At 35.6% G+C, this 15519-nt stretch overlaps 1 protein-coding gene across 1 annotated transcript; it reads right to left on the reverse strand.

Annotated features, from left to right (window-relative positions):
- Window positions 1–12133: 12133 nt before the first annotated feature.
- On the reverse strand, window positions 12134–14768 carry LOC131162263 (6,7,8-trihydroxycoumarin synthase-like). The gene is made up of 2 exons (XM_058118569.1): window positions 13899–14768; window positions 12134–12745 (listed from the first exon to the last, which is right to left on the reverse strand). The coding sequence occupies exons 1-2, from the start codon at window positions 14766–14768 to the stop codon at window positions 12134–12136; spliced, it is 1482 nt and encodes a 493-aa protein (XP_057974552.1).
- Window positions 14769–15519: the final 751 nt, after the last annotated feature.

Raw genomic sequence — 15519 nt, forward strand, 5'->3', positions numbered from 1 at the left:
ACCTTATTGACCTATCACTGTCCCATTCTTATTGACCCATCGCGGTTCCACCTTATTGACCCTTCGCGGTCCCACCTTATTTACCTATCACGGTCCCATTCTTATTAACCCTTCGTGGTCCCACCTTATTGACCTATCACGGTCCCATTCTTATTGACCTATCACGGTCCCATTCTTATTGACCCATCGCGGTCCCATCTTATTGACCCATCGCGGTCCCATCTTATTGACCCTTCACAGTCCCACTCTCATTGACCATTCGCAGTCCCACCTTATTGACCATTCACGGTCCCACCTTATTGACCCTTCATGAACTATAGCTCGGGTTCCTACACCCGGTGCAAGTCACCTTTCTGTGAACTATAGCTCGGGTTCCTACACCTGATGCGAGTCCCTTTCCATGAACTATAGCTCGGGTTCCTACACCTGATGCGAGTCACCATCCGTGAACTATAGCTCGGGTTCCTACACCCGGTGCAAGTCCCCATCCTTGAACTATAGCTCGGGGTCCTATACTCGACGCAAGTCATTCTCGTGTACTCTCAAGCATACTTGCAAATTGGTTTTCACAAATCATTTTGGTCTCTTTTGTTACATTGGGCCCGGTCCAAAATCAGCGTCTTTTATCTTTGCAGGCTGGTTGCTACAAATAACGTAGGAGAGTTCCTACTTTTACTTTGAAGCGACGAAGCCTACAAAGAGGGGCAGCTGTAGACACCCCATTTTTACCCGGCCCAATATATTTATTATCATTATTATTATTATTATTATTTTATTAGTATTTTTATTATTTTATTTATTCTTATTATTATTATTATTTTTCATTAGTATTATTATTATTAATTATTTCTCCATATTGATATAAGTAATTTATTATTATTACTATTATTATGTTATTATTATTTATTTTCCTATATGGATATAAGTAATTTATTATTATTACTATTATTATATTATTGTTATTTTCCTATAGTATTATAAGTGGCTTATTATCACTATTATTTTTATTATTATTATTTTTGTTTTTTATTTTTTATTTTTTTATTATTATTTTTATTATTAACATTATTTCCATATTCACTTTATTATTATTATTATTATTATTATTATTATTATTATTATTATTATTATTATTATTATTATTATTTCCTAATTACCATAATAGTAGTATATATTATTTCCAAAAGAAAAAATACCATAAACCAAAAAGGAATGAAGAGATTTAGGGTTTCTAATTTTTTTTTTTTATAAAAAGTCTCTTTTGCTTCTCTCCAAAGTAGGGCTGGGAGGGGGAATCACGGACGCATATCTCTCTCTCTCAATTCTCTCCATCATCTCCCATAACCCCGGCAGCCAGCAGCGCACAGCCAGGCCAGAAAATTTTTCGGCTTCTTCCTCTTCATCTCCTTGCCGGCCAACCCAATTTCCCTGCTCTTCTCTCTGATTCTCTGCCCTCTCCAGACCTCTCTTCTCTCCATCTCTCCCTTCCCTCAATCCCCCTAACTCTTTCTTCATCTCGCTCAAGCCTCCTCTGCCTCTGCAACTTTCCAACCCCTCCGTCATTCTTCTCCTTGACTCACAGCCACCTCTCGGCCATCACAGCAAGCCAGCAACCATCTTCCTCAGCTTCTGCAGCAGTCCTGCTCCCAGCACCGGCAACACAGCCACCCGAGCACACCAGCAACCACCGCAGCGGCCATCCATTCCAGTAGCAGCAGCGAGCCTCCCCGGCAACGACCCAGCTGAACCTGAATCTCCGGCAGCCTCCAGCTCTCTGCAACACTCCACGGCCAGAACCACCTCACACCAGCCACGGCTTCATCATAGCTGCAATGCCACATCACAAGACAACCCAACCGTCCACTCGAAGCCCAGCAACCCCAGGAGACCTGAAGACTCCCTCCTCTGTCATGCCACTGCAGTAGCAGCAGCCCAGGCAGCATCATCTGCTCTAGATCTCCGCGAGCCTCGACGGCAAGACCTCCCGGTGCCCCCTGCTCCATTCTCCGACAACCCCCTTGGTAAGTTCCCCTGCACACACTCACTCACTCGCACACAATACACACACACACACTCACACTGTGCCGGCACAATGCATGAAATATATATATATATATATATATTTATTTATTTATTATTATAGGAAGTTTTTTTTTTTTTGTGATGATTGTTCCATTAATATTCATATGCATACTTTTTTTTTATTGTGGAATTTATATTGTAGGAATTTGTTAATGTTTGATATCTAATATTGTTGTAGGGTTTGGATTATTATTTCATATTTTATCTTTATTATATATCCTTATTTATTGTTGTATATTTGTTTAAAGTACTTATATTATCGTTGTATTTTTTTTGTAATCATTTTTATTGTTACATATTATTTAGGGTGTTTGTTTTATTGTGTAGACATTATTTAGGCTTTTTGATGTATTTAGGATATTTATCATGATTATTGTTTATGGGATATTTAAGGATTTTGTGTATTATTGTTTATTATTTAGGATTGTAATATTTACGTATGTTCATGATTCTTGATTATTTACATTATTTTCACGATATTATCATTTAAGGTTTTGATTATTGTTTTATGTTAGGGTTTTGACTATTTTATGTTATTAGGGTTTTGAGTGGTGTTTTATCTGTCTCTATATTGTTATTGTCTATTAATTTTAGGGATTAATTGCTTCCATATAACTTGTGTATTAGTTTTAGGAATTGTTACGTTTCCAAATTATTAGTACATATTTTTTAGGATTTTTGATTTATTTCCATTTTATTGCACGTTTAACTTTTTAAGGTTTGATTATTTCCATGTCGTTGTATATTTATTTTTAGGTTTGTCTAAATGCTATAATTTCATCTTCTTTGTTTCCATGTTTGTTTATATTCAACTTTCAGGGTTTGACCTATTGTTATATTTCCTTTATTGTTAATATTAGAGTGTTGTTAGTGTTATGTCAAAATCTTGATTATTTATAATTAGGGCTTTTGCCTGTATTTGTTAGGATATGTTATTATTATATTGTATAGTTATTTAAATTATGATGTATATGTATTATTAGTCTAGTATTATTATTATGGTATAATATTTACGTGTTATGGTATATATAAATATTAAAGTGGTATTATAATATTGTATTGGTATTTATGTGTTATTAATACTGTGAGATATACATGTGTTATTATTATAGTAGTATTGTTATTATAGGTCATGTATTATCATTATAATATATTAGGGCTATTATTATCACACATTTTTAGAATTTTCAACTATATCTTATGTTTATATTTCGTATTGTAGTATCTTAATATTCTAGTATTACTATTTTTTTTTTTATCTTTGTTATTAAGTTTAAATTATTATATCTATTATCCAAAACCTCCCAAACTAGTATTTTCATACTTAGGAAAGCCCATAAAATTTCTAAAATTTGGGAGTGTATTTGATAAAGTATTTTTGATTTTTATTTCCTATGATTTTAATGCGGGGGTATGAGCCTTCAGGCTTCACGTACCTTAAGCTCTGAGGGAATATATGTATATATTTATTTATTTATTTATTTTTCATATGTATTTATAAATTCATGAAAAGGAGTAATTTAAAGACTTATTAGATTTACTTAGGGATAATTTCAAATTAATTAGGTACCGTTCGTAAGAACGGGCGCGTAGGGGGTGCTCGTACCTTCCCCTCGCGTAACCGAACTCCCGAGTCTAACTCTGGTAATGTAGACCTATTTTACCCCTAACGGGGTAGTTATCATGTGTTCTAATCACACTAAAGGTTAGTGGCGAACACAGACCCAAATAGAAATTACAGACCCAAATAGAAATTACAACAGTTAAATTATAACTAGGGCCTTTAGTGTAATAACCCAAAAAATTAGAAGGGTTCTTGTCGACGAACACAGGGGATTCGTCGATGAGGATATAAGAGGAGCTCGTCGACGAGGACAGGTTTTGTCGATGAGAAAATACCGAGAGAGGTTTTTGGGGTAGTCTGAAATTTGTCGACGATGGAGGAAGTTCGTCAACGAAATTCCTTAAGGACTCGTCAACAAGATGACGTGTCTTGTCGATGAATCCGGGGCTATTAATAGTGGAAACCCGGATTTTTCAATAGAAAATTTGCGTAAATCTTCCTCTCTCTCTCTCTCCGTCTCTCTCTCTTCCTTTCTCTCTCTCTCTCTCTCTCTCTCTCCAAAATGTCTCCCACTCCTTCTCTCTTCGATTTTGGGTCCATTGCTCGCTGAATTGAAAATCTTAGGCCACCACGACGCTCCTGAAAAAGTTCTTTACAAGTCTGCTAGAGCTGATCGTTGGTGGAGTTAGTTTGGAATTCATACCAAACTTAGGGTAAGGTGTTTTATTTAGAATATGCTTTCCCTGCAGTTATAGGAAATGTTGTATGTAGGAAAATACTGATGTTTTGTTCTGAGAGATATCGTTTTCAGGGTGTTGAGTGGAGAACCCTGCGGGTGTAGGGCCAGAGTTCAGTGAAGACTTTTCAGAAACTAGGTAAGGAAAATATGCTATGCTAGGAAATTTGAATATATTAATAGAAATTTTATAAACATGCATGTATACCAATATTTATGTAGTTTTTACAGAATACGAATTTTTAAAGTATGTGTGGCCTGAGTAGATATTATTTGATATGGAGTTTTATACAGTTTTTCAGTATATCAAGTTGTACAGATATAGTTAGATATTTATAAATTTTATACAAACAGAATGTGTATACCTATACAGTTTTTATTCAGATAAATACACAGATATATATATATATATATATATATATATAACAGTATACAAATGTTTATTCAGATGTTGCCAGTGGACCTACACTTGTAACAATTCTTTCCTATCACTTCCTCCCTCTATATAGTTGCCTAATGTTATATTTTCCTAAATGCCATAATATCAATATCGCAATAGACGAACAGACATATTATAGTATAGATAATATAGGATATGATTATACAAGTTATAGCATCAGATGGCTACATAAATATTTATAGTATTGACAGTAGGCAGATTAATAGTGTTATGGATATTTTGAAAACATGATGAAAACAGTAAAGAGTAATATATGTATATTATTATAGTATCAAATGCCTGTTAAAAGATTACGAAACAGGATACAGATACAGAATACAAATGAGACAATACAGAATAGCAAAACACGGTACTCGACCGTTGTTAAAACATATATGAGAGTGGCAACACATATCTCAAATAGTGTTGGTACTGTCACCTATGCTGTGGAGGAGTATTTACCAGCTCTGCTAGTTCGTTGGTTGGGGTGGTACTAGTTTGCGAGGTAGTACAGCCTATCCTGCGCTATGAGAGTATGCAGTTCTGGGTGTCGGGTCTGAGGTAGTGTAGAGTAGTAGTGAGTTCTCTAAATGGCTGGGGGTTGGGGGAAGGGTCGACCAGTTATAGTCCTTGCCTACGGCTGTTACACCACGGCCTATCATGAGGAGTCAAATCATGACATACAGAGTTCTAGGGATAAAACATAGTTATGTATATGCATACAGTTTTATAGTATTTGATAAATATAGTATGATATTAACAGTATGAAAAGTAGAAAACTCAGATGATACAGTTATGTTTAAAACTGCGAAAAAATGTAAGTTATGCTTTACAGATTTATCCTTTATTACAACTCAGATATTATTTAAAGTATATGTAACTTAGTCGCCACACACTAGTAATAGTATATTTCCACTTACTGAGCGCCGACTTATCCTATTATTCTAACATTTTTCAAGTGAGCTAGTTAGGCGAGCAAATTAGGCTCGCGGATAGAGATTTCTTGATTACCTTGGTTGTATGGTGAGTTTGTGACAGAGTTTTTTATTTTTGGGGTAGACGATACTGGAAGGAAATGTTTTATGACTATAGTCTGTATGAATTGAATTCTTGTATTGTATAGTAAATATGATTGTATGACTTATGTTTCCGCTGCATAGGTATGATTATATATATATATATATTTATATATATATATATATATATATATATATAAAATGATATAATTTTGAGGTCGTTACATTTTGGTATCAGAGAAAAGGGGTAGTTATCCCCAATCCTCGGGAACTCTCGCTTATGAATGATTGTGGTGAAGTAAGACTCTCCACCCGGGGGTTTGCTGAATTGAGGGACAGTGATACATATCGCCTCAATCTTAGTGAGTGCTCTGATAGGTACCCGTTGTTGCCACGGGTGCAAGGCTCATAAGGAAAGTGACAACGCCCGAAAGGGGGACATTACATTCAGGGTCTTCATTTTCCTTCGGGCTCTGACTGCCATCATTTGATACCACCAAGATAAACCTGCTCATTAACTTGGCAAATATTAAATACCTCAGTATTTGTCATAATCAAAACATGGTATGACCTATAGGGTCAACAACAACGACAACAACAACAACAACAACAACAACAACAACAACAACAACAACAATAATAATAATAATAATAATAATAATAATAATAATAATAATAATAATAATAATAATAATAAAAAGAAGAAAATTGGTTTGGTGTAGGACCATACCATTGACAGTTTGGTGAGCTCAGGAAAACCGTCAATGATTTTGATTTACTGAGAGCCATTAAAGTTAAAACATAGTAAAAATGGTTTGGTTAAAAACCAAACCGTCGACGGTTTCAGGGAAAGCATCGATAGTTTTTTTCGGGACAACAGCTTATAAATATGACTCTAGTTCATTTTCTTTGAAAGATTTCTCTTTCTCTCTCCTTCTCTCTTTATCCTTCACTGATATTATACTATTAGTGACGATTTTGAAATTCGTCTTTAATACCCTACTATTAGTGACAAATTTGTGACAAGCCAATATAGAATTTATCGTGACGGTATTGGGATTTTAGTGACAGTTATAATCCTTCATTAATACTACATTATTAGTAATGATTTCAAAATTCGTCACGAATAATTAGTAGTAACGACAGATATAGCAACTAATTTATAATCGTCACTAATACTTATAAATTCGTCACTAATACTATTAGTGATGGTTTTATGATTATTAGTGACGGTTTTGATCCTTTACTATAACCTTATTTTTTGTACTCTCTCTCTCTCTCTCTCTCTCTCTCTCTTCGATTTCTCTCGAAGAACTTAGCCAAATTGAAATATAAACGTCATTTCTGGATCCTAGCTTCGATCCACAACATTTTAACCAGAGTGGATTCGTCGTTTGAGGATTGTAGGCACCACTCCAGGGATAAGAGAAGGGAAATATTTTATGTCAGTTACTTTTGGAAATTTAACCGATTAAAATGAAGTATGTGATTACAGGAATATTATATATAATTTTCTGAATATTCAGGTATATGGAAATGGTTTTTTGAATTATTATATGTATGTTTTGGGAAAAAATAAAATGAGTAGGGTAATCATCTCACTTTTCTTATAAAACATATATTTTGGGTTATATAAAAATTATGGAGATGATTATACCTTTGTTTTCAGCAAAATATATTTACCCCGGGCAGTTAATTGTATTATGAAATATCGCTCAAATTGTGTGACATGAGTATGATTATTTTTATTACATAAATAAACTTGTTAGAATATTTTATGATGATACACAACAAAATATGGTTTTATACTGATTCGGGAAATGTTATGAATATTGTGGAATTATGATATGACGATTTTATACCGAGATATGATATAACAATTTATCCTGAGATATGTTATGACGGTTTTATACCGAGATATGTTATGACAACTTTATACTGAATTGTGAAATGTTTTTTTTATATAAATAGTATTATATGGTATAAAAACCCTGCTGGACCAATTATGTTAAAAGCATGGTACCGTAACTAGTATGATATGTCAGTGCAACCACACTATTCTAAGAGTGTTAGTGATTGGATAGTCGATTGGGTCAGAGAAGAGTAGAGCGCCCTCCTGGAGTTTGGACCAGTTTGGGTAAGCCAATCATACTTACAAACGAGTATGTTTGATTTAGCTTTGGTCGGTTAACCTAAACTAAGTCCAGTGTTCGGATCGCACAACCCGATTATATGGGGTTATTACATGATGTTATATGATTGTCCATTCAGGAAAATTCTTTTATGTATATATGCTAATTTACGTACACAGAGAAATTTATTATGACAAGCATGTTTTGGAGAAAAGTATGTATTTTTCAAATTTATAGGTGTGAGTATAGATTTACATGATTTATCAGTTAGAGTTAATTAATTAAGGGACATGTTTCTGCTACACTAAAACTCATGCTGCCACACACTGATAATAATCTATTTCGTCTTACTAAGAGGTGTCTCACTCCAATAATTCTAATTTTTTAGGAAGTTCAAGGGACCAAACCTAGAGAGCTCCGGGGTAGGATTAGATAGTGTTATTTAAAGTAAGTGTATGTGAGACATTGGCATGTATATATGTGTATATAGATATGTTTTGTTTATTTGGAATGTAATATGAATGTTTGGGGATACATGTGAAATTATGGTGGTATTAGAACTTTGGTATAGTGTCTGAGGTATAGTATATATATATGTTTATGCTGTTTGGTTTAAAGACAAAATTATGGATAAGTGTACCCGGTACCCCACTTTGGGATTCAAGTTGTTATTGTTATTATGGTATCAGAGATATATGTATAGGGAATGGCACTCCGGGCCACACTGTGTTCGGGGTGCTACAAAGATAAAGAATTCCTAGTCCCCTCCAATGCAGTATTGATGGGGCAAGGAAGAAAAATATCTTCTTCTTTTTTTATCCATTTAGAGACACAATATGCAAAAATAAACTGCAAAAATGAAATCTATGCGAAAAACCGGGTAAGGAGAACTTGGACTGAAAAAGCCAACTGTAACGACCTCAATTTCTTAACATAAAAATGCAACATAATCAATGGAAAAGTTGACCCGAACCCGTGGGTAACGGGGACACCTGTCAATCACAGCAGAAACCTAAGCAGCAGCAAGCATAAAAATCTAAATCATTCATCCATAAAACATAACACCAAAGTTTACTACAACATCATAGAGCTATACTTTTATACATCCTCTAAAAATATCAAAATAACTCTAGGATCAAACACAAAGTAATCCTGATCCTAGTACAAAATCTTACCCTCCTAACGGGGTAATATCACTACTTAACGGTGGCCACGACCCGTCGGTCACTCAGGATCTCCTGAAAAATTAATTAATGTTGGGGGCTGAGACACATTTTAGTAAGGGAAAATAAACTAAATACAACTGTGTGGCAACATGAACATTTAATGCAATTATACATATACAGTACAATTCATATATTGGTAATCATTCATCATAAACTACTAAATTCTCATATACTTTCATATTTATTAATAAATCATAACGTACATAAAACATCTGTTATAACTGATAATACTTAAAGCATACCCAGGATGAATAGTTAGCTGGTGTCATGTATTACCCCCCATGACGGGTTGTGCAGCCCGAAGGGGACCTGACAATGGCTGGCTGACCACTGTCGAGTCAAATATATCTGTAAGTACGATGAGCCCGCCACACCTTGATGCGGACTGTCAGGTGGACGTCCACACTCTACTGAAAGCCACATCGACTATCCATCTCCCATCCCCTCGTGGGATGGTTAGCACTAATCTGAACGTAGATATCTGATCTACATATAGCTACGGTATTGAGCTCCTGAACTGAACTAAACTAACATTCGGGTTCTGATAACATATAATACATGATCATATAAAACATCATTATGGTCTCGTGTCGAACATATCGTAATTATAGTTTCGTGCTGAACATAACATAATTACGGCCTCGTGCCGAACATAACATAATTACGACCTTGTGCCGAACATAACATAATTAAGACCTCATTCCGAACATATCATAATTACACGGCCTCGCGCCAGAATCATTTCAGGTATATACATTCTGAAAACAAATCAATTATCATGTACTCGTCAAAATCATCATAACATAACATATCTTTTCATAATACCTAAAACCATACTTTGCTCATAAAATCTTTCATACCATAATACATTTCACGTAAAATAATATTCATGCCACACATGCGCTGTATAAAATCATACTTCTTATTCTAAAATCATAATTTTTTGGCATCTCATACATACATATACATTTCAACATAATAGCAGTATTTCCCAAACGTACATTTCATTCGTAATATACAAATATAACATATGCTTTATGAAATTAAATTTACTCATAATTAATAATAATTTGCATGGAAAATAACTGCTTTAGTTTATTCCCTTACCTGACTACTGAGAAAAGCCCCTATAAACTCTAATCTCACATCCGTAGGATTTCCTAATCAATACCCTAAAACTGAAAACTCACAGTACTAAACTTCAGTATTTCGATGTGTACATCATTTCCTATAACTACCGTAAAGTCAAATTTGGCTTAAAAAGCCTTACCTCAACCCAGGGATGATTTCCAACTTGCTTTCACCAACAAACCGCTCCGGAAGATTTGGAGAGAATTTTCCCAGGAGCGTCATGGTGACTTCGGATTGTTGATCCAGTGTAAATCTTGCCCAAAATCGATGAGAGAGAGAGAGAGAGCCGAAGGGGAGAGACAGAGAAGAGAGTTTACTTAGTTATGAAGTTAAAAATCAAGATTTTTCTATTTATAGGATTGGATTTGTCGACGATCCACGTCATTTGTCGACAAATCCTTCAATAATTTCGTCGACAAAATTCAGTCCTCGTCGACGAAATTCAATCGGCTCAAAACGCCTTTCGGTATTTCTTCGTCGATGAAATTTAGTTTTCGTCGATGAATTCTCTTAAGCCCTTGTCGACGAAGTTGACTTCCTCCTTCCGTTACTGGTTTCATTTTCCTTTCTCTTTATTATCTAAATTCCATTTTTATTCGGGTTGTCACACCAACAGTCAACAGATTGGTTAACGGTCAACGCTTGGGTCAACGGTCAACAGTGATGATGTGGCAAGCTAACGTGGTAGGTTGACGTGGCAGGTTAACGTGCCAAGCTAACATGGCGTGATGATGTCAGCTAGGGCTGACGTGGTAGGATGAAACCAGCATGTGGAGCGCGTGTAGGCAGCAGATGATTGGCGCGTGAGGCACATGGACTCTAAACTAGAACACGACGGCGGCGCATATGGGCACGTGCAAGCTCCGATGACGTCCTGGTTTCCACCGATAAGTAGATCGGCGAACGACGATCTTTATGGTACTTGCAAAAACATGATCGGAGTGATGAGCATGACGGCGACAGAGGATGCAGTGGTTTGTCGTGTGATTCCTTGACGGCAGCGAAAGCGTGATAGGGAAAGAGCAACACTAAGAAAACAAGACTGCTATGGAAAGGTCAGAGCAGTGGCTCTGATACGAAGAAATGCTGAACAAGTATTATTGTATTTCTTGTATCTAAAGAGTATACATGGGTGCCTATTTATATATAAGGCACACGGAGTGCTGTACAAGTAAATAGGAGTGTAGTACAAGTAATAGGAGTGTTGTACAAGTAAATAAAAGTTGGGTTTCAGCCCAAAGCCTAATATACGTTAACACAAGGCTTCTTAATTATTTAACTAGGCCATTTTTGCAAAAGATATATATGAATATGACTATGGCAGCCTGAATGACATAAGGGCATAGCCGCACGCTACTGCTGCTTGGATAAAATTTGAGAGCTAGCTAAAAATGAGCATTTCTTCAATCAAATGATGAGAAACCTACAGAATATGGAGAAAATTTAAATAATATGTTTGTTTAGTATGACAAAGAAATAAAAACAAAAATTATAAACAATATTAAATAGACCCTCTTAATTTATAAACTTAAATTGTGGTCTACCTCTACCACTATTAGTGTTAATATATTATGACTTATAACATATGCTTGTGCTGTGGCCTGATTAAAAAGAAAATCAAATCTTCTTGCCAATAATTTATTCATACGTACTATGAACATAAAATTACAAAATACAGGAGGAACCCTTTATTAAATTATGACAATGTGGCGACCGCTACAAGCAAATTGTACATAAGATTGACTTGGAAGTAGAATTTTGCATATTGATAATGCTTACTACTACCCACGTGGTTGTATGTATTAATTCATACACCGTACTTTTTAGATAAGAGATAAAGAGGAATTTTCTTGTGCGTGGTAATGCCAGGAATCATGTCTATGTCAATGTCTTCCTTCTTCATCCCTTGCGGCAACTCCCAATTGAAGAAATAGAGAAGATTGGCGAGGGCAAGCTTGACGGTTAGCACTCCAAGGTGCATCCCACGGCAACGTCGCCGACTGGTGCCAAATGGTATTAATCCAAAATCTTGTCCTTTGAAGTCTATAGAACATCCTAAGAATCTTTCAGGAAAGAACTCTTCTGGGTTTTCCCAAGCATCGCAGTCCCTTCCTATGGCCCACGCATTCACAAAAATTATGGTCTTGGGTTCGATTTCGTACGCGTCTAGTGTAAATTTTTGAATTGCTTGTCGAGGAACAAGCATGGGATTCACGGGGTGCAACCTAAATGCCTCTTTCACCACAGCCTTGAGGTAGGGAAGTTTTTGAAGATCGTCTTCGTTTATGAGATTTTTCTTTTTTATTGAATTTCTGAGTTCGTTTTGTGAGGTATTCATCACTCTAGGGTTTTTTACTAATTGTGTCATTATCCAGATTACAAAAATTGCAATTGTATCTGTTTCGGCGACAAGAACATTCTGCAGAACAAGAATAAGATGATTAGTTAATGAGGATGCATACTGTATCTTTTTAATTAATTATAAGACTTGAGATGTAGCAGTGAATTTTTTTTTGAATTATAAAACTTGATTTTTAACCCTACTCTAATGTCAGAATATATAAATTTTTATTATGCTCGTAAGATTTTAGTAACCCAAAGATTGAGAGTTTGAGCATGCTCCAAATATGTATGCCTCTCCTCATAATCAAATTAAGAAAAGAATGATGAAAGCATTTTTATCATGGGCTATGTTCAGAATAGACACAGAGGTATATAAACATCATATTTATGCAAGTCTCAAACAGATGATCCATATCTATGTTGGTATTGAAACACTACAATCTGAAATACCTCATCAAAAATATGCAAGGTGACTCTTAAATTAGATGTAATCTTGAATTTTATCTTTTCAATCTACATATTTTGGTAGTTTTTAGATATATATATTAAAAAATTTATTATTTGACCTAATAATTTAAGTTTTTGAGTCAAATATATGACTTACTAATCGATAAAATTTTAGATGAATCCAGACAAAAGAATAAAAAAGAAAAGAAAAGAAACACAATAACCTCCTTAGGGATCCCAGGAGTCTCATCGAAAGACATAAGAAGTAGATCAAATTATTAGCTACACCTAGTATATATACTACCTAGCATGCTATTTGAAAAGTTGGGACCAACATAAATTTACCATGTATATGATTCGTTAGATGCAAAAAATTAAAACTACCTATTAATGCAGTTAACATACTAACACATGTTGAATTTACATTGGTCTAATATACAAATTAACATGTTAGGGGGAATACTGATGTATCTAATATTTTCTCAATAGACTAAATTATTAAGTACGAGCCACTTATGTCTTTAAAAGGAGAAATTATTGGGTATATCATATAATGTATAAACTAACATAATAAAACAGTAACAACTCATGAGTTTTCTTATTTATTTTGAAAAAAAAAATTAAAAATAATTCAGTCATTGGTCTCATATATGTGTTGTCACTACTTAATTTTATGTTAGTCTTCCTATGATGTGGTAGATCTGGTTTAACTAATAATTTCTTCTTCTACAGTCTTTGGAAAGTTTACTATCACTAAAAATTAAAATTTTAAAAAAGAATACCATGAGCAGTGCTTTAATATGATCAAGAGTGAAATCGTCAGTTGCAAATAGCCGATCCTTTCTCAGGCGGAGCAAGGCATCAGTGATGTCCTCCTTCTGGGGTTTGGGCCTTTCAGGGTCAAGGTGCTCCTCAATGACCTCCTGGTAAAACAAATCCAATTCCCTCCAATTCTTTTCCAGCCTCCCAAACAGCCCACTCGCTCTGTCAACCCACCACCCCACCACCGGAAAATAATCCGACACGAAGAAACTCGCCATCATGGCCTGCGTCTCGATTAGCAGCTCCCCAAACCTGCTCGCCTCGTACCTCTTCCCAAACCCAATCCTACAAATAATCGAATTCGTCAGACACATCATCGTCTCGCTCAAATTCACGGGTTTGGAGGAAAAGGAAAGTTCGGAGATTTTCTCGAGCGTGCGGGAAATCTCCTCCTCCCGGACGGAGCGAAAGGAGAGGACCTTCTTGGTGCTGAAGAGGTGGAGCATGCAGATCTTTCTGACTTCTTTCCAGTAGTCGCCGTACGGGGAGAAGGCGATGTCGCGGCCGGAGTAGGAGAGTTTCTGCTGGCCGAGCATGGAGGGGCGGCCGGAGACGGCGAGGTCGTGGGTCTTGAGCACTTCTTTGGCGACTCTGGCGGAGGAGATGACCACGGAGGGGACGGAGCCGAGGGTGAGCGACATGAGGGGGCCGTACTTGGCGGGGAGGCGGTGGAGGCGGATGTGAGGGGCAGAGGTTTTGAGCTGGTGGAGGTTTCCGATAAGAGGGAGGCCGGGAGGACCTGGCGGACGATGGTTGCGGCGGTGCCGGTGGAGGAGAAAGAAGAGGGAGATGGGGAGGGCGAGTAGGAAGAAGAGGAAGTAGTTTTCCATCGTGGAGTTTATTTGCATGGGGTGAGTTTAGATTTGGATTGCGTGCAGTGTTTGAATGGGCATAGCCGGTGAGTTACGTGAGCTTCTTTTCATGGGTGGGAAATTAGGGTTGGGTGGGGAGTGTAACTCGTTTTTACCAATTTTTAAAAGAAAAAAAATATATCAATGACAATGCCGAGTACTTCACATTTATGAAAACTTATTACATGAATGAAATTATAATTATCAAATAAAAAGTAAGCAAAAATAGTAAATAGTAATGTGAACAATTAAGAGTTGCACAACAAATATGAAGTAATGTAATTCATTATTTACATTTCTCTATGCAATAATTATGTTTAAGAAGGAAGTCAAATAAGCTAAATACATTTACAGTAGTTAATTAGTGAGTTTTATGATGATAGTGAACACTCATCCTCCTCTAATTAAATAGTTTTTTTACACTATTTAAGTTTTATTATTAGAAAATATCAAATTGACTTGTGAATAAAACCTACAAAACGATTTACATGGTTACTCATCCTATATACACAATACTAGCAACTACACGCAAGTATAAATATATTCTAAACAAGCTTGACTTGTGACAGCATCTCTGTTTAATTGGAAACTTGAATTTTGAGTCTTAAACTTGATGTAAATTGCATACATTTAAAAAAAAAAAAAACAAAATTGTATTAAATTTTGTCCAAATTTGTATAAATCTAAATGCAAAACTTAAAATTTGTGCTTCCAGACACAGAATATGATT

Source organism: Malania oleifera, chromosome 8 (genome assembly GCF_029873635.1).
Source record: "Malania oleifera isolate guangnan ecotype guangnan chromosome 8, ASM2987363v1, whole genome shotgun sequence".
NCBI lineage: Eukaryota > Viridiplantae > Streptophyta > Magnoliopsida > Santalales > Ximeniaceae > Malania > Malania oleifera.